This window comes from Megalobrama amblycephala, linkage group LG24 (genome assembly GCF_018812025.1).
Source record: "Megalobrama amblycephala isolate DHTTF-2021 linkage group LG24, ASM1881202v1, whole genome shotgun sequence".
In the NCBI taxonomy this organism is placed as follows: domain Eukaryota; kingdom Metazoa; phylum Chordata; class Actinopteri; order Cypriniformes; family Xenocyprididae; genus Megalobrama; species Megalobrama amblycephala.
The window spans coordinates 25,485,544-25,511,561 of record NC_063067.1 but is presented as its reverse complement, the minus strand read 5'-3'; the positions used below and the strand labels follow the sequence as shown (position 1 = coordinate 25,511,561).

Below are 26,018 nucleotides of genomic sequence, written 5' to 3'. Positions count from 1 at the left end.
AAAGCAGTCAAATAAAATAATTCTGATAATAATCATATAATTTATTCTGTGAGGTAATACAGCACAAATGCACAGAAAACAATAGACAGCTACTTTACAAGATGACGTTATACTTGTTAGTATCACCAATGTCATAATATGGTTTTGTTTTGGTTTTGTGATTTTCCACATTACACTCATCATCTTGTAAAGTCACTGTCTGTTTCAGACTGGATGTGAGAGCTGAAGTCTTGGAGAGCTCTGGCAGTGTGTGATCTGGACATAATGAAGGCTGTTCCCGAGTGCCAAGGCCCTGTTTTAATATTCACCTCAGAACCTCACATTTAGCATTGCTTCTTTTCATACATTGTTTTGAATTTTTAAAATGTCTTTTCAATTTGAGTTACATTCATAGAGTAATTACTTCTGTACTTGTTATAACATTTAATGTATTATTTATATAGGCTAACTGGATTTGTTGTTTAAAATAATAATAATAATAATAATAATAAAGAAAAGTCAATTTTCAGGATAATATTTTAAAGATAATTTTGTGCATTCCAAATAAGCTTTACAGATCTTTAGAAAATGTTTTAACAATGTTTCTCATGTTTTTCAATTATTGCACATACACAATCAAGGTCAGTTACAATAACTTAGGACACTAAAGAGACCTTTCTACTGACTCTGAAAAACACCAGAATAAAGATGCCCAGGGTCTCTGATCACCTGTGTGAATGTGCCTTAGTCCTGCTGCAGGAGACAAGAGGACTGCAGATGAGAACAGAGCAATAAACTGCAATGTCTGTAATGTAAGATGCCTGAGACGGTGCTACAGGGAGACAGAAGGACAGCTGATTGTCCTTCCAGTGCCAAACCACATGCAACCTTAAGTCCCCCCAGACATGTTTGAAAACATTAATTGCCTTGGTGGATGAGTGGAGTAACATCTCACAGCAAGAGCTGCAAATCTGGTGCTGTCCATGAGGATGAGATGCTCTGTAAAGCAGCTGGTGCCACACCAGACTTTCAGATGTTCATCAAACATTTGTGAAATTCGTTCAGTTTATGTCTCAGTTGTTGAATCATTTTGTTTGTACAAATATTTACATGTTAAGAAATTTGCTGGAAAAACAGTTGAAAGTGAAAAACTCAATGTGCACCAATATTGATTGAATAATAATCAAGAAATTAAGGTTGACATCGAATATTCACACCAGTCTAAGCTTATTTTTATTAGGACACAGATACATCTGTAGAGGTTTGCTTCAAGTTGTCAACACTATGCAGTACTGTAGTAATGACAACGAAGGAAGCAGACTAATCAAACTATTCAAAAACTTTCTAAATCCTCAAATAAATATAAAAGCTAAACAGAAAACACATCAGTGTAAAACAAGGTTATTCGCTGATGTTAATTGCTCTGCTGTATCCTTACATTAACTGTTTATCTGAATGTCTGTCTTGTACTCAATTAGCTCAGACGATTTATCATACTACTATGCATTGTTTTGAACATGTGAACTGTTGACTAACATTGGATATTTTATTACCTTTTTGAAATGATCCATTAAACCGATGCGATTTGAGGAGCGTGTACTACTTTCAGTTTCATTCGCTTGCGCGTTGTCTCAAGGACACGCCCACAAAAGGAGGATATCATGAATATTCGTGTAAGCGCCACCCAGTGGAACAGAATATTTCAGGAACCGAATTTATTGTAACACCGGCCCACCGGGAATTCTCCCGGTGCTCCTGATTAGCCAATCCGGGCCTGGTTGTCTATATAGGGAAAGAAAGCTCTCAGATTTCATCAAAAAAATCTTTATTTGTGTTCCGAAGAGGAACGAAAGTCTTGGAACAACATGAGGGTGAGTAATTGACGAAAGAATTTTCATTTTTTAGTGAACTAACCCTGTAATTATTCACAATGAAAAGGCTGTGAGGGCTAACTTATGTGGGTTCAGTGGATTGTACTGTAGTCTACGAAGACTAAGTGGCCTATTATCGATCAACTGCTTGTGCATTGCAGAGTCATCTGTGTTTTTTGTAGAATTGCAGTTGCTTATTGTGTTTTGTAAGGTTTTATGTAACTACAAATGATAGGAGAAACTAAGCTTTTTGAAGCTCAAATCATTCTCGAAACACCACAGGCTGGCGACACCTGCTGGTCATAATTGTGTAAATGCAATGAAAACTCAGCACAAACTCACATTTTGCAAACCAATTGCAAATGTTTATATTAAAGTGTGACCTATTGAATGTAATCTATGAATAATTAAACAATATTAAATATGAAGGTTTGGTAAAATTAGTTTTTTTATTAATGTGTAGTGCTTCTTGTGTGTTGGCACAGTAGGTCAATTAGAAGCAATTAAATATCATTCTCCTTTTTGTAATATACATACACAAGTAATAAAAAGCCAAGATTTGTCAAGAAAAGTACAAGATTTGTAAATGTTTAGAAGTTTCATGAAGCAGTATTTTGAAAGTGCCCATCACTAACTAATCTTTTTAGTTTGGTTGCCGGTCTCTGTCGTATGGGACCTGTTCTCTGCAGTATTTGAGTCTTTTAGGATTTTTTTTACATGTTTATAAACCCACATGGCTGCTGACGGCCAGTGGATTTATTTCTGCGCACACTAGAGTGGTGACCCAAAGGGACAGGCTGTTAATTTAAACTCTGGAATATGTCTGAGGGCTTCCTCGTCTCTGCAAATCTCAGAAGCTGTGCCAAGGAGAATCCCCAAGCACCACAGGCCAAAATGCACATTTTGCACAGTATGCCACAGCATCCTTTCCTGTCATATCCATACATGCAAAGTCACTGAGTTTTAAGACTGCATTTGAGTAAAAAATTATGAGTTTTACAGTAAAATAGCTAGGAATAGCAAACTGTGTACAAAAAAAAAAAAAAAAAAGACTTTATCAGTCTCTGAGGAACAGCCTTGATTTTATTTGCTTTCTTTAGAAAGTAAAAATAGAATCCAAATGTTCTGTTTCCTTTCAGCAGCCCAGTAGCTGAAATTTGTTCCCATGCTTGAACACGGGAAACTTGGAAAGAGAGAAAGAAAATACATTAAATAAATAAATATGAATATGAATAAATATGCTTGCCTAGTTATAATCAAATACTTTAATATTTTTGGGTTGTATTCGTACTGACACACAAGTCAGACTATGACGTAGAGGATGGTGAAAACATGAATCTCTCTCAGGGCGTGACTAAAAACAACACAAGCACTGGATACTTTGAGGAGCTCATGGGAAAATACCAGTGCAGTGAGAACCAAAGGGTGAGAAATTAAACAAGAGAATTTAAGTCTGTCTGTCTATCTATCTATCTATCTATCTATCTATCTATCTATCTATCTATCTATCTATCTATCTATCTATCTATCTATCTATCTATCTATCTATCTATCTATCTATCTATCTATCTATCTATCTATCTATCTATCCGTATGTGTGTCTATCTATCTATCTATCTATCTATCTATCTATCTATCTATCTATCTATCTATCTATCTATCTATCTATCTATCTATCTATCTATCTATCTATCTGTCTGTCTGTCCGTATGTGTGTCTATCTATCTATCTATCTATCTATCTATCTATCTGTCTGTCTGTCTGTCTGTCTGTCTGTCTGTCTGTCTGTCCGTCTGTCCGTCTGTGTGTCTGTCTGTCTGTCTATCTATCTATCTATCTATCTGTCTGTCTGTCTGTCTGTCTGTCTGTCTGTCTGTCTGTCCGTCTGTGTATCTATCTATCTATCTATCTATCTATCTATCTATCTATCTATCTATCTATCTATCTATCTATCTATCTATCTATCTATCTGTCTGTCTGTCTGTCTGTGTGTCTGTCTGTCTGTCTGTCTGTCTGTCCGTCTGTCTGTGTATCTATCTATCTATCTATCTATCTATCTATCTATCTATCTATCTATCTATCTGTCTGTCTGTCTGTCTGTCTGTCTGTCTGTCCGTCTGTGTGTCTGTCTATCTATCTATCTATCTATCTATCTATCTATCTATCTATCTATCTATCTATCTATCTATCTGTCTGTCTGTCTGTCTGTCTGTGTGTCTGTCTGTCCGTCTGTCCATCTATCTATCTATCTATCTATCTATCTATCTATCTATCTATCTATCTATCTATCTATCTATCTATCTATCTATCTATCTATCTATCTATCTATCTATCTATCTATCTATCTATCTATCTATCTATCTATCTACTGTATCTATCTGTCTGTCTGTCTGTGTGTCTGTCTGTCCGTCTTTGTGTCTGTCTATCTATCTATCTATCTATCTATCTATCTATCTATCTATCTATCTATCTATCTATCTATCTATCTATCTATCGTATCTATCTGTCTGTCTGTCTGTGTGTCTGTCTGTCCGTCTGTGTGTCTATCTATCTATCTATCTATCTATCTATCTATCTATCTATCTATCTATCTATCTATCTATCTATCTATCTATCTATCTATCTATCTATCTATCTATCTATCTATCTATCTATCTATCTATCTATCAAGACCTGTAAGCTTTTTTGACACTGGTTGTGTCAACTCAACATGTGTCATAATGTCTTGATGAACTTTTCCTTTTCTAGTTTTAATTAATATTAATCAATATATAAAGCAGGTCATTACAGCTTTCAGATTTTAAATTACTCAAGGACGATTGAACCTTCCTCTCATTTTACAGTTTTTCTCAGTCGCTTTGGTGCATTTCTCACATCACTATTTACATTTGCACAACAGTTAATGCAGTTCTCAAAACAATTAGTACAAACTGCAAAACCTAGTTGATAACCTGCAAAAGCGTGTCACTTGCTCAAAATGGAGAGGTCATTCCTCAAAAGCAAGTATTCGTGTCAATGAAAGTGTCAGTGTCATCAAGATGAAAAGTCCTGACACCATTGTTTATGAACAAGATAGTCAAATGGCTTTGTCATGTTTTCATTATGACAGTTTACTCTGTCAATGTTTTCCAATGCAAAAAAGTCAGATCTTGGTGACACTACCTGAAAATGCTCAAGACAGCACTATATACTATTTGCACAGCCATTTGAAAAATACAGTAAAGTTACACATTACTGTATTTAGTGAGGTAACTGAGTACAAGACACTGAATATGTATGTTTCACATTTTTACTGCATATGCTCTTTGCAATTCTAATTTGTTCACAGCATTGTGCAAAAGAAAAAATACACCCTTATTTGCAACAAACATAAACTCCCTTTGGGTAGAGCTGTGCACAACTGTAAACAATATTGCAGTACATATGGCAAATCTTTACTGTAACACTACTGTACACTACAATACACTACAGTTTTTCTCAGTCGCTTTGGTGCATTTCTCACATCACTATTTACATTTGCACAACAGTTAGTTCAACCTCCACAACATTTAGTCATTTGTGCACATCATAGTAGCAGTTTCTCATTCCTTCGAACAAATTGCAAATGCTTTTGGACATGCATCAATTGCTTTCATACAACTCTCTGCTTTTTATAACATTATCATTTCCTTATGTCATGTCAGTCAAAATTAACTATACTTGTGAATGCTGAATAGTCATTCCATATAAAACTAATAGTCCTCATTTCATTGCTTGAGTCATTACATACAAAATGTTGAACTAGTTGTCAAAATCTGTCACACAAATTTTACACATTTTTTTAAAATCTTTTTTTTTCCTGAAAATGTCTCCTAAATTGAACAATTTCTCTCAAGTGAATCTCAACTTTCACTGATGAGAAGGGGTGTGAAGCATTAGTTGCAACCAATGATAAGCCACTTCTCTACAATCACTGTCAGAGGTGAATCCCATAAACCCCCATTTTACAAGCATATACGAACCAAGCAGGACATAGTGTGTACCATTTCTACAATACTGTGACAGAAATGGAAGGTCAGCCTCGTGGAAGAGGGGTAAGGGTGCGGGGAAGAAGGGGAAGGGGACAAAACAGGGGAAGAGGAAGAAGAGGCCAATAGGCAGATCCCTGATGAAATCAGGGCTACAATTGTGGATCATGTTGTCAATCACGGCCTCACAATGGCTGAGGCTGGTCGAAGGGTGCAGCCAAATGTTGGGAGAACCACTGTAAATTCAATTATTCAAACATTTCGTTGGGAGAACAGGTGTGTATAAATGGACAGTAATTCAGCACTAAACAATCTGCACTGCACTACTGTCATCGTGTCATACATGAAGCTTGCAGTGGGACAAGAACTTGTCACTGTACATTTTACATTTAGACGTACAGCTTTACTGCATCACACATTTAGTGTATTGTAGTGTACAGTAGTGTTACAGTAAAGATTTGCCATATGTACTGCAATATTGTTTACAGTTGTGCACAGCTCTACCCAAAGGGAGTTTATGTTTGTTGCAAATAAGGGTGTATTTTTTCTTTTGCACAATGCTGTGAACAAATTAGAATTGCAAAGAGCATATGCAGTAAAAATGTGAAACATACATATTCAGTGTCTTGTACTCAGTTACCTCACTAAATACAGTAATGTGTAACTTTACTGTATTTTTCAAATGGCTGTGCAAATAGTATATAGTGCTGTCTTGAGCATTTTCAGGTAGTGTCACCAAGATCTGACTTTTTTGCATTGGAAAACACTGACAGAGTAAACTGTCATAATGAAAACATGACAAAGCCATTTGACTATCTTGTTCATAAACAATGGTGTCAGGACTTTTCATCTTGATGACACTGACACTTTCATTGACACAAATACTTGCTTTTGAGGAATGACCTATCCATTTTGAGCAAGTGACACGCTTTTGCAGGTTATCAACTAGGTTTTGCAGTTTGTACTAATTGTTTTGAGAACTGCATTAACTGTTGTGCAAATTTAAATAGTGATGTGAGAAATGCACCAAAGCGACTGAGAAAAACTGTAAATGTGTGATGCAGTAAAGCTGTACGTCTAAATGTAAAATGTACAGTGACAAGTTCTTGTCCCACTGCAAGCTTCATGTATGACACGATGACAGTAGTGCAGTGCAGATTGTTTAGTGCTGAATTACTGTCCATTTATACACACCTGTTCTCCCGACAAAATGTTTGAATAATTGAATTTACAGTGGTTCTCCCAACATTTGGCTGCACCCTTCGACCAGCCTCAGCCATTGTGAGGCCGTGATTGACAACATGATCCACAAATGTAGCCCTGATTTCATCAGGGATCTGCCTATTGACCTCTTCTTCCTCTTCCCCTGTTTGTCCCCTTCCCCTTCTTCCCCGCACCCTTACCCCTCTTCCATGAGGCTGACCTTCTATTTCTGTGTCACAGTATTGTAGAAATGGTACACACTATGTCCTGCTTGGTTCGTATATGCTTGTAAAGTGGGGGTTTATGGGATTCACCTCTGACAGTGATTGTAGAGAAGTGGCTTATCATTGGTTGCAACTAATGCTTCACACACCCCTTCTCATCAGTGAAAGTTGAGATTCACTTGAGAGAAATTGTTCAATTTAGACATTTTCAGGAAAAAAAGATTTTAAAAAAAATGTGTAAAATTTGCTTGACAGATTTTGACAACTAGTTCAACATTTTTGTATGTAATGACTCAAGCAATGAAATGAGGACTATTAGTTTTATATGGAATGACTATTCAGCATTCACAAGTATAGTTAATTTTGACTGACATGACATAAGCAAATGATAATGTTATAAAACAGCAGAGAGTTGTATGAAAGCAATTGATGCATGTCCAAAAGCATTTGCAATTTGTTCGAAGGAATGAGAAACTGCTACTATGATGTGCACAAATGACTAAATGTTGTGGAGGTTGAACTAACTGTTGTGCAAATGTAAAGAGTGATGTGAGAAATGCACCAAAGCGACTGAGAAAAACTGTAAGTATTAGCAAGTTTATTTGGTTGCTATTCTGATGTATTTCCAGTGACCGGGCGTTAAATAGTGCTTTTAGGATTATTTTTTATCAGCACATACATATAATGTCCCAATGTGGGCTTGTCCCTCAGTAAATTCCTTTTAAGTCATAGTGGACACTTTGAAAATCCTCCTCCATAGCACTACAGACATATTACTATGGGTCTTTTTCATTAGGCAGTGATGGACTAGTCATCTATTGTGAGGAAGCTTGTGGATTTTGATGATGCATTGATGTTTTGGAGTCATGCCCACTATAATTGAGCCTGCAGCCATGCGGCACTAATGTTTAGTTGAGCGAGGTGATCCTCAGCTTATATCACTGATCTGCCTCTGCCACATTAATCCTCTTAATAGAACCATCCTGATTCCCAACCAAGCCCAAAATCACCTGCTGTGGATTGGGGGTAGCCCAAAGCAACCACCATGCACATTTTGTTTGCCCCACTTAATTTTAAATAGTGGCTCAGTATAGACAGAAAGACATTTAGAAAAGCTACAATATATATATATATATATATATATATATATATATATATTAGGGCTGTCACGATACTAGATTTTTCACACCACGGTTATTGTGGCCAAAAAATTAGCTCTCTTCTTCTTCTCTATTTGAATTCCAACAGTGTAGACACTGCTAAGCGTATTACTACCCTCCGCAGGTCAAAGTTTTGAACTAATTTTTATATGCAATATGCTAGTTCAATAGTATATAACAATTAGTTCAAACTTTGACCTGTGGAGGGCAGTAATACGCTTAGCAGTGTCTACAATGCTGGAATTCAAATAGAGAAGAAGAAGAAGAGAGCTAGTTCAAGATGAGCATTTATGGTTAAAACATATAATTTTCAATTTTTTTCAGAAAATGAGTGATGGTTTCTCTAGATAAGACCTTTATTTCTCATCTGGGATCGTGTAGAACAATTTGAAGCTGCAATGAAACTAATTTTGACCTTCAACTGTTTGGTGCCCATTGAAGTCTACTATATGGAAAAAAAATCCTGGAATGTTTTCATCAAAAACTTTAATTTCTTTTCGACTGAAGAAAGAAAGACATGAACATCTTGGATGACATGGGCGTGGGTAAATCATCAGGAAAAGTTTATTCAAAAGTGGACTAATCCTTTAAGCTTTGTGGTTTCAAATTTATTGGACAGAAATGAGCACCTCTTTAGCAACCTGTTACAAGGAGATGAGCCGTCTTTGACACTGCATTTTAAAGGACCTGGTTTAAAAGTGTAATAGAAGTCACTGCTTGCTTTAATAGCCAGACAGAGAGAAATTGATGAGAGCATGCGGTGTTTGGACTGCAGCCCACAAGTCATTAATCATGTCACATCACAGCGGCGCTGGTCAGTGTATAATTAATCTCTCTTAACAAGAACAGACCAGACATGGATAGTTACAGCAGGGTGCTTTTATCTGAGAATCTATTATGGATTCTCATTTTCACTATGTATTCACTTACGAAAATGTAAACGTGTATTAAATATAGTCATGAATATGTCTGAAGTTAAAAGTGGTTACTAGGGTGTTGCTAAGCAGTTGATAAAGTGTTCTGAGGGGTTGCTAGGTGGATGCTTGGACATTCTGAATGGTTGCAAGGGTGTTGCTATATAGTGCTATATTGCTAAGTGGTTATTATAATGTTATAAGTTGGTCCTGATGCATTGCTAGGATGTTGTAGCTATAAATAGACAGACAGACAGATCGACGGACGGAAAGATGGATTGCAGGGGATATTCCTGAGAGTTTCCCCTCCAAGGAAGGCAATGTCTCCTCAAAAAAAAAAAAAAAAAAAACTGGACGAGAAAATAATTGATATTACAAAGATAAAACAACACAAATATTTAAAAAATGTGACATTAAAAAGTGTAAGAATCACTTGTTTTTATAAAGTAACACTGTCCAACAGCGACAACCACTGGTAAAGTTACAGCTGGAGGCTTGCCTCCCCTGAGCCCAGTAACTTTAAACAGACACCCTAAAGTCGGCACTGAGTTTGGTGGAGGGTAATTGAGAATGAATGGGGGAAAGTCACATAAGAAGAGGCAATGCCTCCATTGCGCTATGTTTGGATGTGATTGGATATGATTGGTTTGTGTGATAAATCCCGCCTCTTGATTTCACACGCGTTCTCGAATCAACCTAAATTAAGACGATGGCGTTAATGGGAAGACTAATTTAAAAAAGTAAGTAAACAACTCAGATATAACAACTTAGATATCACTGCTTTTTATCACATCAAAATCCACAACTTAAAATGGCCTGAAAACATGATGACTGTGGGGGTTTTTAGTGTGCAATCAGCTTTCATTTCTGCTTTCATGTCATATTTTCATGTCTGTGTCTGTGACCAGTGACCAAGATTGATGACTGCTGAAAATAAGCTGACTATTAAAAAGAAAAGCTGAATATTAATCCACAAATAAAATATATTGTTTAAATTGTTACTGCCTTTAGTGATTATTTTGGAATAAATGTAAAAATGCATGAACCTGATGAAATGTATTCTTGGTTTTAATAAATAGAACATTACATAGTGTGTGTAAAAATACAAAGTAGAATTGCTTTTGGTCTCTCTTTTTATGTAATGTTTATTTAACCAGGAAAATTAAGTGTAATAGGGACGCAAATTTACATTTTATATAGGATTGATGTGAAGACTTTGCATCCTCATTTTAAAACACCACCACACACCACTGATAGATAGATAGATAGATAGATAGATAGATAGATAGATAGATAGATAGATAGATAGATAGATAGATAGATAGATAGATAGATAGATAGATAGATAGATAGCAGTTTTCACAACAGAACAAAATCGGTGACATCTGATGCAAGCCACAAACCAATTCCTCAAATCTTCAAGATAAACTGATAGTACTCCTCTATCATTTCAGTGACCCTCACCTGTCTGTTGATGATGAGTTGATCTGTAAGTGTGCAGGGTGAATCGGTGAGCCGTTGAGGTAGTGATCTTTAAATAAGCAGGCTCAGGATTGATGTGATATGTAACCGATCGGTCCTGGCGGGTATTGATGCTGGATGATGTAAGGCTCTAGTCAGGTATATTCAGCTTTGGTTGATCTACACTCATCAAATGTGTCCAACGGTTAGGCGTGTCCAACGTGTCGTGATGAATATAAAATCTATCGTATGACAGGTAACAGCTGTTTTACAAGGGCGATCAGACATCTCTCGCTGTTAAAGGTGAGAAGGTGAGCTGCTGAGGAGAGATTGGTTACAGCAGTGGCTATATGGACCTCCATTAAAGTTTGATCCTTAAAAATCTGACTTCATTTTATTGTTGTGTGATAGCCAATTCTTTTGTTTCTTGTATTTTTTTTATTTATTTTTTTTTGGTCATTCTGTGTGTTTCTGGGTGTATATCCAAACAAATGTGTGTGTGAGTGTGTCTGCTTGCGTGTGTGTGTGCGTAGTTGTTTGCGTAGTGTCAGCTCTAGTTTCTCGCCAGCATAAGGTTACCCAATGCTGACTTTAATAGATTAAGCCACTCTGAACCCAAATGTAGAACAAGCAACAAGCAGAAACAACAGCCGGACAGGAGACCCCTCTCTCACGAGAGGTAGGCCTGTGTCTGTGTGAGTGAGTGAGTGAGTTAGTGAGTGTGTGTGTGTGTGTGTGTGTGTGTGTGTGTGTGTGTGTGTGTGTGCATGTTCAGTTAAAAAAATGAGTATTATGCAACATCTGTTCAAACACCTGTTGAGGAAGTGTTCATTAGAGTAATTTTGTTCTGAATCATCTTTAATTTCAGTGTTTTGTAAATGTACTGTAAATGTTGCTTTTAATATGCTCTATATGCTCTGCTTTGAAGTGTGAAAAATTAATTTCTCAGATTACTGTTTAGAACTAAAATAGGCTTTCCGAATATTTTGAATTTTTTTTTTTTATTATTAATATAGGGTAAAATGTGACCTTAATAGATAGATATGTTGTGTGATATTCACTTGCATGATATAATATTCAATTTGATAATAATTTATTGTACGGGTTTGTAATAGTGTTCAAAATTTTCAAGTAGAACCAAAAGCGGTTTAACAGCCTGAAGGCTTAAAAGAGGTGTTTAATTTTCTCAAAGAGGTTTTATTCTCTGGTGCTTTAAAGATGATATGATCTCAAGAACTATAATGAAAAGTTTTTAAATTTTAAAAGATCCAAATAGTCAATATAATGAACCGTATACAGTGATATATGTTCTTTATATGAAGAGGATTCTTTGATGAACTTAAAATGTTGCAAAAATTTGATTTTTTTAGAGTGTAGAGATATAAATATAGAATTTAATAGAACAGAACAGAATAGAAAAGAATAGAATAGGGTCTTATATTAATTTGAATATACTTCCATGACTTTCACATCATGTAAAACATCAAAAAAAGAAAGATTTAATCATAAAATGAAATTTTCTAACTAGAATAGATGATTGTCTAAGATTTTCTTAGATTTTTTTTCGGTTTGATTTTATCTGCCCACAGCGGTGGTGTTGAGTGACCTTAAATAGATTCCTGTAAAAGTCCTTATCCAGCTGAACAACACTGATCAGCATCAGTCACTTGTCTGAACAACATTTTCTTTTCTCTTCTTCTTTATTCATTGTGTGCTTGTATTTTTTCCAAATAAAATATGTCCTGCAGTGTTTCTTCACCCAGTGTTGGAATTTATTTCCCTCGTATAATGACTGCCTCTCTCTCTCTCTCTCTCTCTCTCTCTCTCTCATTCTCTCTCCGTGACGCACATGTTCTCTGTTTTCTGGTCAGTGGCAGCTGAGCAGGATGACTCATTTTTGGCATCTTTAATTAAACATCTGTCCGTGCCTCTCAAACCACACTTCTGTTTGAGATTTAGCCTGATAATGCAGCACATGTAGAAATCTCTATACATGCATGAAATCAAATCCGGTTACACTTTATGTCGATGGTCCATGTAGGGCTGGGCGATATATGAATCTCCTTCGATAATGAACGCGATATTGCGTGGCTTGTCAGTGAACTACGGCTCTGTCTATTAAATGCCGCTCCATTTGAAAGCAGGTGATGGCGATTTAGTGGTAATCAGGGAACTGGCTTTACTGACGAAATGCGCGTGACATTCGCATGCGATATATCACCCAGCCCTAGGTCCATGTTAGACATTCAATGTACTTACCGTGTACTTACCAAAAAAAGTACTGAATAATATAAGGTAACTACAGTTATTGTACTTACTACAATAAGTATCTAGTGTGAACATGCAAAACAAGACTGTAACCTAACAGTCTATTAAAGGGTTAGTTCACCCAAAAATGAAAATTCTGTCATTTATTACTCAACCTTGTGTTGTTTCATAATCTGTAAATTCATCTTTGTTCAAGCGGCGTGAGTGCTTTGTTTGTGGGGGGGGGGAAAAACATGCATGCGTCATGATGTTCTCGTGAACACTCGCGTTGAGTTGACGTGCAAGTCTGAACACAACACACATGCATCATGATGCTCTCGTGAGCATCATTGCAGATCAATATTTTTGTAAGTAAAGTAAAGTAATTTATTTTTATTTTTTTTTGCGAAAACTAAGCACTCACGTCGCTTCAAAAAATTGAGGTTAAACCACTGAGTCACATGGATTACTTTAATGATGTCATTCCTAGCTTTCTGGACCTTGAAAGTGGTAGTTGTGTTGGATCTCTATCGAGGGACAGAAAGCTCTCAGATTTCATCAAAAAGATCTTAATTTGTGTTCCGAAGATGAATGAAGGTCTTACGGGTGTGGAACGACACAAGGGTGTGTAATAAATTACAGAATATCCATTTTTGGGTGAACTAACCCTTTAATACTCTATTGAGAGTTAGTTCACATGTAGCTGCAAAGTTACTTTTAGTTGGTAGAATGTCTAAAGTGGTTACACTTTATTTTAAGATATCATGTTTCAATGTAACAATACATTGTAGTACAAGTACTGAGTAATATAAATTAACTATGTGTACTTACTATAGGGTTAGGGTTTGATTAAGTTTGGTTTAGCATTAGTTGCATGTAATTATGTATAATTCATAGTAGCCAAAAATAAACTTTCTTTAATCTATTGTTATTTTTATTATTATTATTATTTGCACATGGCTCTTTAGTAGCAAATGTGTTTGAAGTGATTGCGTTTAATGATTTCTAGGATATTCAGGATGTTTTCTAGTGTGTTTCATAGAGTCTGGTCTCAATAGAAAAACGTACCTGTGGGAATGTTTTCGCGAGTCGCAAAATACATACCAATACGTACATATCACTGCAGTTTCAATGGTAAATCTCCCCTGAGTGGTACTAAAAGTGTGTTATTTTTTTTGTTTGTTTTTTGTCAGAACAGATAAACGTGAATATGGTACATTTTTATAACATTGGTTTTTATACGAATCACCGCAGTTTTGATTTGAAATTTGTCCGGTGGGTGGCGCTAAAATGCTCCATTACGTTTTAAAATAATGTACCACCAACACTAAACCTAAAACTACCCAATAGTGTTATCAAAAGCAAATGTGACATAAAAAGCATCCGTAATCATGCCGTTTTAGCTTGTTTGGATCTCTCATCTTTGAGCTCTTTTACCGTGATTCGTTTTTCCCCGGATTCCTACCCAAGGCATCCTCGTCCAAAGTACAACTCCATATAAGCTGAGCTACCGAGCAAGCTTGTTATGTCAGAAAAGCGAAACATATGGTGCTGGTTAAGAGATGCAAAGTCCAAAATATATTCGTTTACAAATCATGCACTTTGGTAAAAAGCGTTTTGAAGTCATAACATAAAATTGCGCAAGGAGACGTGAAAATGAGTCTTTATCAATCCATAATCTGACTCCTGTAATCAGAACTGTGTATGAAAACGATTTTAAAAGTGCTTGCTGTTTTACTGCCTCTAGTGTTCATTTCTGTTGGAAACTGCAGTGATATGTACACATTGGTACGTATTTTTGCGACTCGCAAAAACGTTCCCACAGGTACGTCTTTCCATGAGACCAGGTTGGAGCGAGCCATAATGATTGCTAGGTGGTTAACCAAGTCAAAATAGATCCATCTAAAGTCTCTGAGCTAATCCCTGATATTGTGGTCTCTAGATTGAGCTCAGATCCCTCCTTCAATCCAAGTCTATGGGATTTTGCACCTATTGTCCACCAGGCAAAAAGTCACTTAGAAGAGTACTAGCAGAAAGTAGATTTGAGGTATCATTCACATTCACAGTAAAAATGTGTGGAACAAGTAATGCACTTAAGTTTATTACCTATAGGCTGAAGAGGTTTTTTTTTTTTTTTTTAAATAAATAAATAGTGAAATTAAAAGTCATAGGCACCACTCCTATGCATTGTGATTTTGCTAATATGTTGTATTTGTATTAAATTGAAATGTCATTGGTTATCGGGTTTAAAACCAGAGAGAAGTATTGGCTCTATACAGTCCTGTGTAGTACTAATGACTTGTACAGCTTGGCTGAAGGCACTGCAGCATTTCCTCTGAACCCAATGCAGGTCAGTGGAATAGTAAGTGAATTAGATGAGGGGCGATTGTTTTCCTCACAGTCTTGGCCTTTACTCGGCCAGCAGTTTCTCTTTCTCTCTCGGCTTCCTTCGCTCTATCTCTCGACTTCTCTTTCAGTGGCTCTCTTATTCTCTCACACCGCCATGCAGGCCAGGACTCTGGTGTCAAGTGTTTGACAGGGGTTACACTTTAGCTGAAGTGATGTCCGGCCGACTGTTGTGTCAGAGGTGTGTCACCATAGATACTGGGAAACGTCACATTAAGAACAGCAGGGAACCCGTCCAAATGTGTGGTCAAATGTACGAAACTCAAGTTTGTGACAGCGAGAGGAAATGGGAATGCAAAGAAGTGGTTCAATTTTCCTTCATGTTTTATTTTCAGACATCATGAGAATAACGTAACAGTTTGTATTTTAATGTGACATGTTATAACAAGAATATGGCAAGAGCTCATGATTATTTTCTTTTTTCCCTTTGTCTTCTGCTGTAATAGTATGAAAAAGGACAACATATACTGCACATCTTGTGGTCTGTTCTCCCAATTTAATTTACGATATATCCCATTAATAATTCACTGGAATGCACAAAGAATCTCTCGTTTTTCTCCTCAAATCACGTCTCTTTCCAGGTTTCTTTTCAAGAGTAAATACAATTTATTATCTTTCAAAATGACACAATTTTTTAGTATCACGCAATGTTGAAGTTAATGAACATTTTTGATTACGGCAACTGTTACATAATACAGATATATATATATATTACTACAGGGATATTTAACCTGTATGTTATTGCTGTGAAAACAATCACGCTTTTTAGGGTTATTCATTGACTGTTAAAAGTTCATTTATTTCATACTAAGTATACTTCAAATCCATTAACTTGTTTATTGACATATCCCTTAAGACTTAGGCCTACTGATATAAAATTATAGTTTTAATTGGAGTATTTCTTTATTGCACAATGCACATTTTATGTCTAAAAAGTGTTTTGATATCACTATTAATAAAGATTGTATGATCTTTGTATAATATCAGTATTTATATGCAAGATATTTAAAGTGTACTAAAGTATACTTGCAATATTTCCACATTTGAATGATTATTTAGTATATCTTTAGTTGGTCCTCAGCACTACTTCTGCACAATTAAAGTGCATTAAGTACTAAGTTAGTTGTTCCAGTTTAGCAGACTTTAAGTATAGCAGTTTAGTACACCAAAAGTACAATTGCAGGGTATTTGTATTTATCACATAAATATGTAAATGTATTTCTCATATAGTTAGCACAAAATAAATTTATTTTCTCACTAGGGAATACTATGATGTATAAATACTTTTGGTCCTACTTTATATTAAGTGTCTTTAACTAACATGTAGTAACATTTAATAATCATTTGATACAAAGCACTTATTGTGTACATATACGCATGTACAGTAACTGTCTGTAATTAATTAATGTAATTACATCTATAATTACACTGTTAAAGGATTAGTTCACTTTCAAATTAAAATTTCCTAGGGGTGTGACGAGATCTCGTGGCACGAGATCTCGCGAGACTAAACTGTGACGAGATTTCTCGTCGAGGCGAAAAGTAGTCTCGTGATGTTGCCATGACAGAGTGTTAGGATGATTAGGAAAGAATATGCCACCGCTACGTTTACATTATGCCTCCACTGTCGTTTTGCTTTGTATTTAAATAAAAAAAAAAACATTTAATTCAGTTGGATAACGGTCGCCGCCGCTCCATATTTACAGAGTACGCGCGACCGTTTAAAAGTGAAAGTAAACGCGCGCGCGCATTCAAACATGATTTCAATACCCCGAATTTTGAAAGCGGCTCACTGATGAATACAGATATCTCTCAATATGAAAGCTATTTTAGGCTGGGCAGTGTAGTTGTAACCATCTCTGAGCTCTGTATCAAAGAAAAATTTGGTCTTATTTGATCTTTGAATATTGAGAGAGTGCGATTATGGTTGCACTTATTGTAAAGTGTTACCATAAAAATGAATAACAGTTTTCTCTTATTATTATTTACTAGTACAAACAATAAGGTTTCATTTGTTAACATTAGTTAATGCACTGTGAACTATCATGAACTAACAATGAATGACTATTTTTATCAACTAACAAAGATTAATAAATACTGTAGCAAATATATTGCTTGTTGTTAGTTGATGTTGGTTAATACATTAATGTTAATAAATGAGACCTGAATTTTTATTTATACTGTTTTTATTTCTGTGATCAGATTGTGGAGAGGAGTTCAGTTAGGAGGTCAAAAGCTGTAGAAGCTCATAATTCATGTACAGTAAGATCTGAAGAGACTGAAATCATACAGGAGGGAAGTCAGTCAGTTGAGTTAGTGGCAAAACCTTTTACATTACTTGAGTATTGTTGTCTTTTACTGCATATGATAATTCAGTCTCAGAAAGTAGAACTGAAATGACATTCATTACAAAATGATTAGTTAAAACATTTCAAATACACCTGCAGAATATTTTTTCTAGTCATGTATTTCGCCATCTTGTCTCGTCTCGTGAACTCAATCTCGAGTCTCGTCTCGTCTCGTGAGATACTGGTCTCGTCACACCCCTAAAATTTCCTGATAATTTACTCACCCCCACGTCATCCAAGATGTTCATGTCCTTCTTTCTTCAGTCGAAAAGAAATTAAGGTTTTTAATGAAAACATTCCAGGACTTTTCTCCATATAGTGGACTTCAATGGAGCCCAAACGGTTGAAGGTCAAAACTAATCTTTTAAGCCTTCCCTTACCCCTTAATGTGTTAACCCACCCTTAAACCTACCCATACCACTAAACCTGTACATCAGTACATCAGCACAATAAGTATATTTTTATGTAAGTACATAGTAGTTGTACACCTAATGTAAAGTGAAATAATATATCATCAATTGAAATAATATATCATTTCTTTTGTATTACAGTAATTGAGAATTGGAGGAGGACATGTGTTTAATTGTCATGAAAACAAACTAACAATGAAAATATATATAATAGTACTAAGAGCAGAAGATGTCAGAAAGAGGATGTTTAGTGTTTCCTTCATGGGTTGTGATAGACTTGTGAATTTTGCCAACACTCCCACATTTGCAGTGTAAAATAGATTCACAGCGAAAACAAAAATAACCCAGCAACAACTGACATTTTTGGAAGTGTTGTGACGCTGACACTTCCCAAAATATGTCAACCTTCACCAGCTGCTCTCCTCAGGGTTCCACTCAGACCAGCAACGAAGAAACAATGTGCCTCTCAAACACCATTTTCTTGGTTTAGTCTAAGTTTTATTAGCCAAAAACACACTCTAACACTTCTTCTTTGTTTTTCAGGTCCAAGCACTGTGGATTCTTCCTCAGTTTGTTGGCCTTCACCTCAAAATCATAATGCAGAGGAGCATTTGAAATATTGAACCAGTGATTTTGTTCTGGTGAAGGTTGAATTGGGTGGTAGTGTGATATCTGGGGCCACATGACAGTCCAGGCTGGAAGGATAGAGGTGGCGCTAGTTGACTTTGACAGTATGGAGAATACTGACAACGGTTTGGACAACTTCAATGACCCAGACTATCCCAATGAGATGACCGCTTTGACGGTAGAAATGCCAGAGTTTGGGCCTGGCAGCACCTACTGCAATGCTGCAAAAGTGTCGCCGTTTAAAGAGAAGACCCCACAAAATTGTGATGTACCCCAATCACCTATCCTTCCCCCTCACACAAGGAGAGGACGTGCTAGCTGTGCTAGTCTAATTTCCAACTGGAAGTTACTTGTGAACAGCGAAGGAACACAAAGCGAGACAATCTTCAGTAGACTGGCCAAAGAATGCTACGAGGACTTGTTTGTTGATAAGCGAGCCCTTGATGATGGTGATCAGAAGGTCATCATTAACATAGCCGGTCTTCGCTTTGAAACCCGCCTAAGGACCCTCAACCAGTTTCCTGACACTCTTCTGGGTGACCCAATGAAAAGAATGGGCTTTTTTGACCCGATGAGAAACGAGTACTTCTTTGACCGCAATCGTCCAAGCTTCGATGGGATCCTGTACTATTATCAGTCGGGGGGCAAGATTCGCCGACCTGCTAATGTACCTTTAGATGTCTTCGCAGATGAGATAATTTTCTACGAGTTAGGACAGGAAGCCATGGACCAGTTCCGCGAGGAGGAAGGCTTTATCAAAGACGTGGAGATCCCGTTGCCATCCAATGAGTTCCACAAGCAGTTCTGGCTGCTTTTTGAATATCCCGAGAGCTCAAATGCAGCCCGAGGGGTTGCTCTCGTGTCCATCTTCGTCATCGTCATCTCCATCATCATATTCTGCTTGGAGACTCTCCCAGAATTCCGTGAGGACCTGGAGATTTTTCCAACTGCTGGTTTTTCCCTGAACCAAACGCATCCCTCGGGTTCTCCAAGCGCCTCTCCCAAAACCATCACCAGTACCTTCTCCGACCCCTTCTTCATCATTGAGACCGCTTGCATTATCTGGTTCTTCTTCGAGCTCTTGGTGCGTTTCCTGGTCTGCCCCAGCAAGCAAAAATTTTTCAACAACATCATGAACATGATTGACATCGTCTCCATTATTCCCTATTTTGTCACTTTGATAACTGAGATCGTGACCACCACCAATAAGTCCAACACAGGGCAGAACATGTCCCTGGCCATCCTGCGAATCATTAGACTGGTTCGAGTCTTCAGGATTTTCAAGCTTTCCAGACACTCCAAAGGGCTGCAGATCCTGGGACAGACGCTCAAGGCCAGCATGAGGGAACTTGGGTTGCTCATCTTCTTTCTCTTCATCGGTGTCATTCTCTTCTCCAGCGCCATCTATTTCGCTGAGGTAGACGACCCCAACACCCAGTTTGTTAGCATCCCTGATGGATTCTGGTGGGCAGTAGTTACCATGACCACTGTGGGTTATGGAGACATGTGTCCCATTACACTAGGCGGTAAGATTGTGGGCACTCTGTGTGCCATTGCTGGGGTGTTGACCATCGCCCTGCCAGTGCCTGTAATAGTCTCAAATTTCAACTACTTTTACCATAGAGAGACAGAGCAGGAGGACAAGCCACCCATAGCTGAGACAACCGATCAAGGTTTAAAACCAGGGAACAATGCAAAACATGGAAGTAGTTCCTCTCTGAACAAGGCAAATGGGAACTGGCAGACTGACAAATCTAAGTATTAAAACCCATATCGAAACTTCATTTTCATGAGCGTGAATCTCATCAAACATGTCCAGGTTATATTTCACCACAAAGTCAAGAGATTATTTTTGCATAAAGAAAGTCTATATTTTGACCAACACATTCTTATTCCAGAAATGCACTAGTCGCTGATCATGGCCTATAGAGGGCGCAGCAGAATAAGAAATCTTTGAAGTCCACATTTACGCTCCGAATCCGACAGTAAATGACAAACAAATGCATACTCTAATTAAAATAAGCTGCTATGTATGAGCAATAAGTATTTTGACAACAGATTACAAGGAATATTAATAATTAAGATCAACAAATAGAATTGAGTTTGAATTAATCAAATTAATTCCTTAAATGTCAACCAATTAAAATGAGTCAAATTTAAGTAAAATGTAATCAAAAATATCTGAATAACAGACAGACATCAAAGTTTAATTAAGAACTCTTTATTTTTTATTGCCAACATTGAAGACACCTGATAATAACAAGTAGAATCACTGAAGGAAAGAGAAACACAAGAATTAACAGAGGTTTAGATGTTGATGACTTTATTGAAAATGTCTGGTTACCATTATGGTGATCAGTGTTTCAGTGTTTCATTTAGTTGTCCAGTTTGACTCTTTGCTTTTTATGTCACTTTGTGGTTTTTGTAATGATGTTTGCTAATTTTACACATTTTAAGTGGTTGACTTTGAAGAAATTAATTTGATTAATTTCAAACTCAATTCTTATATGTTGAATTTAATTAATAATATTGCGTGTAATCTGTTGCCACAGTTTTATTGAGTAGATAGAGAGTATTACTTTTTACAGTGTAATGTCATATGCCATAGCTGTGCACAAGGCAACCCGTGTTCGAGTCTTAGCTCGAGGTTCAGGCTTATTTGTTCATTAATGATGTCATCAGAGTGTAGTCGTCGTCGACTCGACATTCATCATCATATATATATATATATATATATATATATATATATATATATATATATATATATATATATATATATATATATATAGACTTTTTCAGTTAAGTGCTGTACAGCAGGGACTTCTAAATTTAACAATTTAAATAATACATTTTTCAGTAATACGTTTTTGTCATGCAGAAAAACGCATTAATGAAAAATGTATTATTTAAATTGTAAAATTAGAATTATGGAATAACTGTATTGCAAATGATTTAAAAGAATGTTTATGGTGTTAAAATAGGCATCATTTCCCTAAAGCGAAAAATGTCTATATTTCTCTATTTATTTTGTGGTGAAATATGATTCAGTCAGGTTCTTCACAGGTTTTGTGAGATTCAGCCAATGAGTTTCATTTTTAGTGCTTCAGTGTTTGCTAGATTTATGGGGGGAACAGATTATTCTAAAAGTTACCTAACTTGAATAAAATGAACGAGGTAACAGTTTCTCTGAAAACATAAGTAACAGAAACTAGATTTTTGTTAGAATTTCATCCGTGTTGAATAATCCTATTATTAAATAATTAAACAACTTAAACCATCCCATAATCTCATAAACCTACCACATCTGGTCCACTATGTGTAATTAAAAATTACAGAATCGCTCTAAAATTAAATGACAACTGCACTATCATCAAGTGCATTTGGGTGGCTTAATGTTTCCACCAGCAAACTACCGTTTTGGGTAACTTGCAAAACGACGCCTTTAACATTAATCTCTACCACCGTTCTCATATTATTGTCTCTGTGTATGTGTTTTCTAATATAATTCCAAATTACATAATGCATTTCATATTTTTATCATTTTGTATTCAAAATGATAATCATGGTTTGTTGTGGCACTTTAGAGGAAGCTCAGCCAATGAAGAGGAGAATTGTATTTAGAGTTTTCCACTTACAGTCCATATTCATTTCTATGAGCATAACAGTGCCTTTCACTCAAATGGGATAAACCAGGTTTTATATTGAGTGGAATTGATTTCCTCTTATTAATGGTAAATATTGTTCTTGAATTGATCAGTCTTGTTCTCTCTGATTATCACTTTCTCTGAATCGACATTTGCCTCAAGAAAGGTTTGAGAAGTGTAATTTTCTTTAAAGAAAACCAGCAAGATATGGACATTTACTCTTGGATCATTTTGCTTAATAATAAGTGAACATAAATAGTGTTTTGTTGGAGAGAGGATCAGGGAGCTATGAGCCAAGGTCTCACTGTATTATACAAAGTTGTTTTTCATTTATGGGAATCTTGGTGAGCTGTTTCCCAAGACATACTGGATATAAACACATATTTTCATTGTGTTTTTTGGTGTTAATAACTGCTGCTATTTTATACTTACTAAAGTTATGTCATTGTAGTATGAAGGAGAAGTAGTGTGTTATTTCTGTTTAGGTGCAGGAAGCAATTATTAAGCAGCTAACTGTTGTCATTGTTAATCTGACATTTTATTTGCACATTTTGCCTCTTTAATGATGGTTCTTTACAAATGAACTGAACATTTTGGTGGTTGTGCTAGAGAATGAATTGTACATTTGAACGAATCCTTTTATTCTAGAATTAGAATTCTAATGAGAACATTCAAAGCCTTCAAAAATATTAAAAATGAACTTCAGGAACTTGAATATCATGTGCTTAGCCTGACAACTAATCATAGTTGGTTGTATATTTATGACTGTAAATAAGTGACAACATAAAGCCATTTAATGTGTTAATAACTGTGTTATTACTGTATGTATTAAAATTCTAAATTATGTACTTGTTGAAGTGTTTGCATGAAACACATCTCAGTGAAATGAATCACGTTGTGATCACTTCAAAACTTGTCATTAGAGATTTGCATTTAACAGCTGAAATAGTGAATTGGTTATTTTATGTCGACAGTGACTAAGGCTAGATATGTTATGTCCCTTGTACTATAATTTGGCAGGAAAGCAAAGACTTTGCCTATAGTCATTGAATTATTCGAATCGCATTTTAAGTAAAATATGGAAATTGTCCAGCAGGGTGACTGTCCTCAACATGAACTGCAATATACAGAAACCTATTAAAATGAATAATGTGGAAAGGAATACAATTAAAAGATACCGACTTTATCTAAATGGAGTCTATTATCACAAATGACTAGTCATGAATTTACCTATTACCAAAAAAAAAGAAGTTTTAAACATTTTTGGCATGACTGTCCTCATCGTATAATGAAACATTCGAAAACAACATAGCTTTTAAAATGGAAAAACTTTAAATAAATGATAATATAAAATAAGAAATGAGTAAATTATCCACTTAGCATATATATATATATATATATATATATATATATATGCTATATATGTGTATATATACACACACACACTATTTTATAAGAGCCTTTTTTCTTTTCTTTTTTTTGAGTAACCCTCATGTATTTAACTCACATCAGTGTTTTAGATTAGTCTAGTCCGAAAGTGTGCCAAGGAGTTATCTGGCGGTCAGGTCTTTGAGGTCCTCCACCTCTCTGGAAACCCCTCTGCCTCATTCACTTACTTTGTGTTATATAAGATGACCTCATTACTGGCAATAACAGGCTAGACTTTCACTGTAACATGAGCTGCTGCTCATAGACATGCTTCTCTTTTTCTCTCACATTGTTGCATCGGCTGTATCTGAAATCACTCACTATACCCTCATTCACTATACTCTCTACATTACACCACTAATATAGTCTACTGAAGTTGCGAATGAAAACAAGTGAGTGAATTCGGACACTGAGTGTGCCTGACGTGCTGTGGAATTCATTCGGCGTGACGCTCACAGTGCATTGGTGTACAGCGGCGAGGCGTTCAGTGTAAATCGATTGTTTTGAGGTGCATTATGGGACTGAATGAACTTGAATGTACTCAGTGTCCACTATGAATTCTGACACCATTACAACCATTACAACTGGTATATAAGGGTATAGGGATTGTCTCAGGCTATCTTTTTCTTTCTTTTCTTTTTTTCATAGGAAAAAAGATTTGGGCCCAGACTTGCATGTACAATATATATAAAGTGTATTATACTTTAAGAACCTATGAAATCACTTGACTACCTCAGTTATATATATATATATATATATATATATATATATATATATATATATATATATATATATATATATAATGAAATAAAAGACCACTTAAGTGTACTTAAAAAGATGATTCTTAACACACTTAAGTTTGCATTTTAAATCATTATGTATGTTTTAATACTCTCTTGTCATGCTTTAAAGCATTTTGATATGTTGACTAATATACTAAAGCACATGTAAAATACTTGATTATAATTATGTTATTATATATTTAAAGCTAATGTTTTAAATGTACTTAATTACAAATTCATCATTACAAATGTGCCATTAAATATATTTAAATGCAAGACATACATGTTTCAATAGAAATGACATTATATTTTATTTTCGTTTACCATAAATGCTTGTCAGTACATTCAGCAGTACACTTTTTTTCAAAGACAATAGAATTATAAAATTTCATATAAAGATGCACTTAAGTCCCACTTAGCACTCTTATTCAATTAATTAGCACTCAAGTCCAATTAATTGCATTTAATAAAAATTTAAACTAAAATGCACTTTCATTTATAGCATGCAATTAAGTTGAAAATGTTACATTCAGTTCCCACTTAAATATATTCTTTTAAAGTACCATAATAGGTACTCCTTTTAAAAGTATGCTAAAGTGTGCTTCTTTTTCTAAAGGGTGATATTAATGTATTTCCTGTTGAAACAGGAAATTGGGCTGGAATATATCAAAGTGCTCATCCCCTTTTATTTATATCATTTTGTTTACATACTTGCTATACTGCTAGTCAGAGGCAGGAGGACTAGTACTAAAAGATTGTATTGCTAAAAGATTATATTTGTCAACTCTTAGGAGCACATTGGCATATTGATTCGCCTCAAAGCTAACAGACATGAGCTAAAAAGTAATTTAAAATGAGGATATCACTGCATTACCTCCCTTTAAGACCACAGACTGGACAAAGATTGACTCAGACAGGCTCTGAATTGTTTTATCTCCAGTCTCTAGCTTTGTCTCCTGTAGAGATCTGACAAAAGCCCCAGGAGTGATCACTTAAGTATACTGTAGGTAACTCTAGCCCAAACACTGCCGAGCGCTAAGAGGTGAGAGATGATGAACAATGGCTACTGGTCAAAGTAAGGACGGGAACAGAGTTGGACAAATGCACGAAATGTGACATGGTACTTCAGAAAAGAAACAAAGCTGTAAGCAGGAGAGGGAGGTGATGAGAGATACTTCAATGCATTGCAGCCATTATTCATGTACCTGAAAGCAGCTCTTGAAGGGAATGATAAGTATAATTATGATAGCCAGATCTATTACATAGCAAACAGGCTCTAACAAGGTCTTAGCAATGGTTTAGGTGTG

General features: G+C 35.9%; 1 protein-coding gene across 2 annotated transcripts; it reads left to right on the top strand.

The window, feature by feature from the left end:
* On the top strand, positions 1-20,948 carry kcna10a (potassium voltage-gated channel, shaker-related subfamily, member 10a). 2 transcript variants are annotated; one of them, XM_048178938.1, is made up of 2 exons: positions 1-1,850; positions 18,774-20,948. In XM_048178938.1, exon 2 carries the CDS (start codon positions 18,913-18,915, stop codon positions 20,620-20,622), a length of 1,710 nt encoding a protein of 569 aa, XP_048034895.1. In that variant the 5' UTR covers positions 1-1,850; positions 18,774-18,912; the 3' UTR covers positions 20,623-20,948. The 2 variants fall into 2 exon arrangements, with proteins under 2 accessions (XP_048034895.1, XP_048034894.1); XM_048178937.1 differs by lacking the exon at positions 1-1,850 and adding an exon at positions 8,937-11,498.
* Positions 20,949-26,018: the final 5,070 nt, after the last annotated feature.

Excerpts from the sequence above, each read along its gene's own strand:
- kcna10a (XM_048178938.1), top strand. The coding sequence starts at position 18,913 with ATGACAGTCCAGGCTGGAAGGATAGAGGTGGCGCTAGTTGACTTTGAC.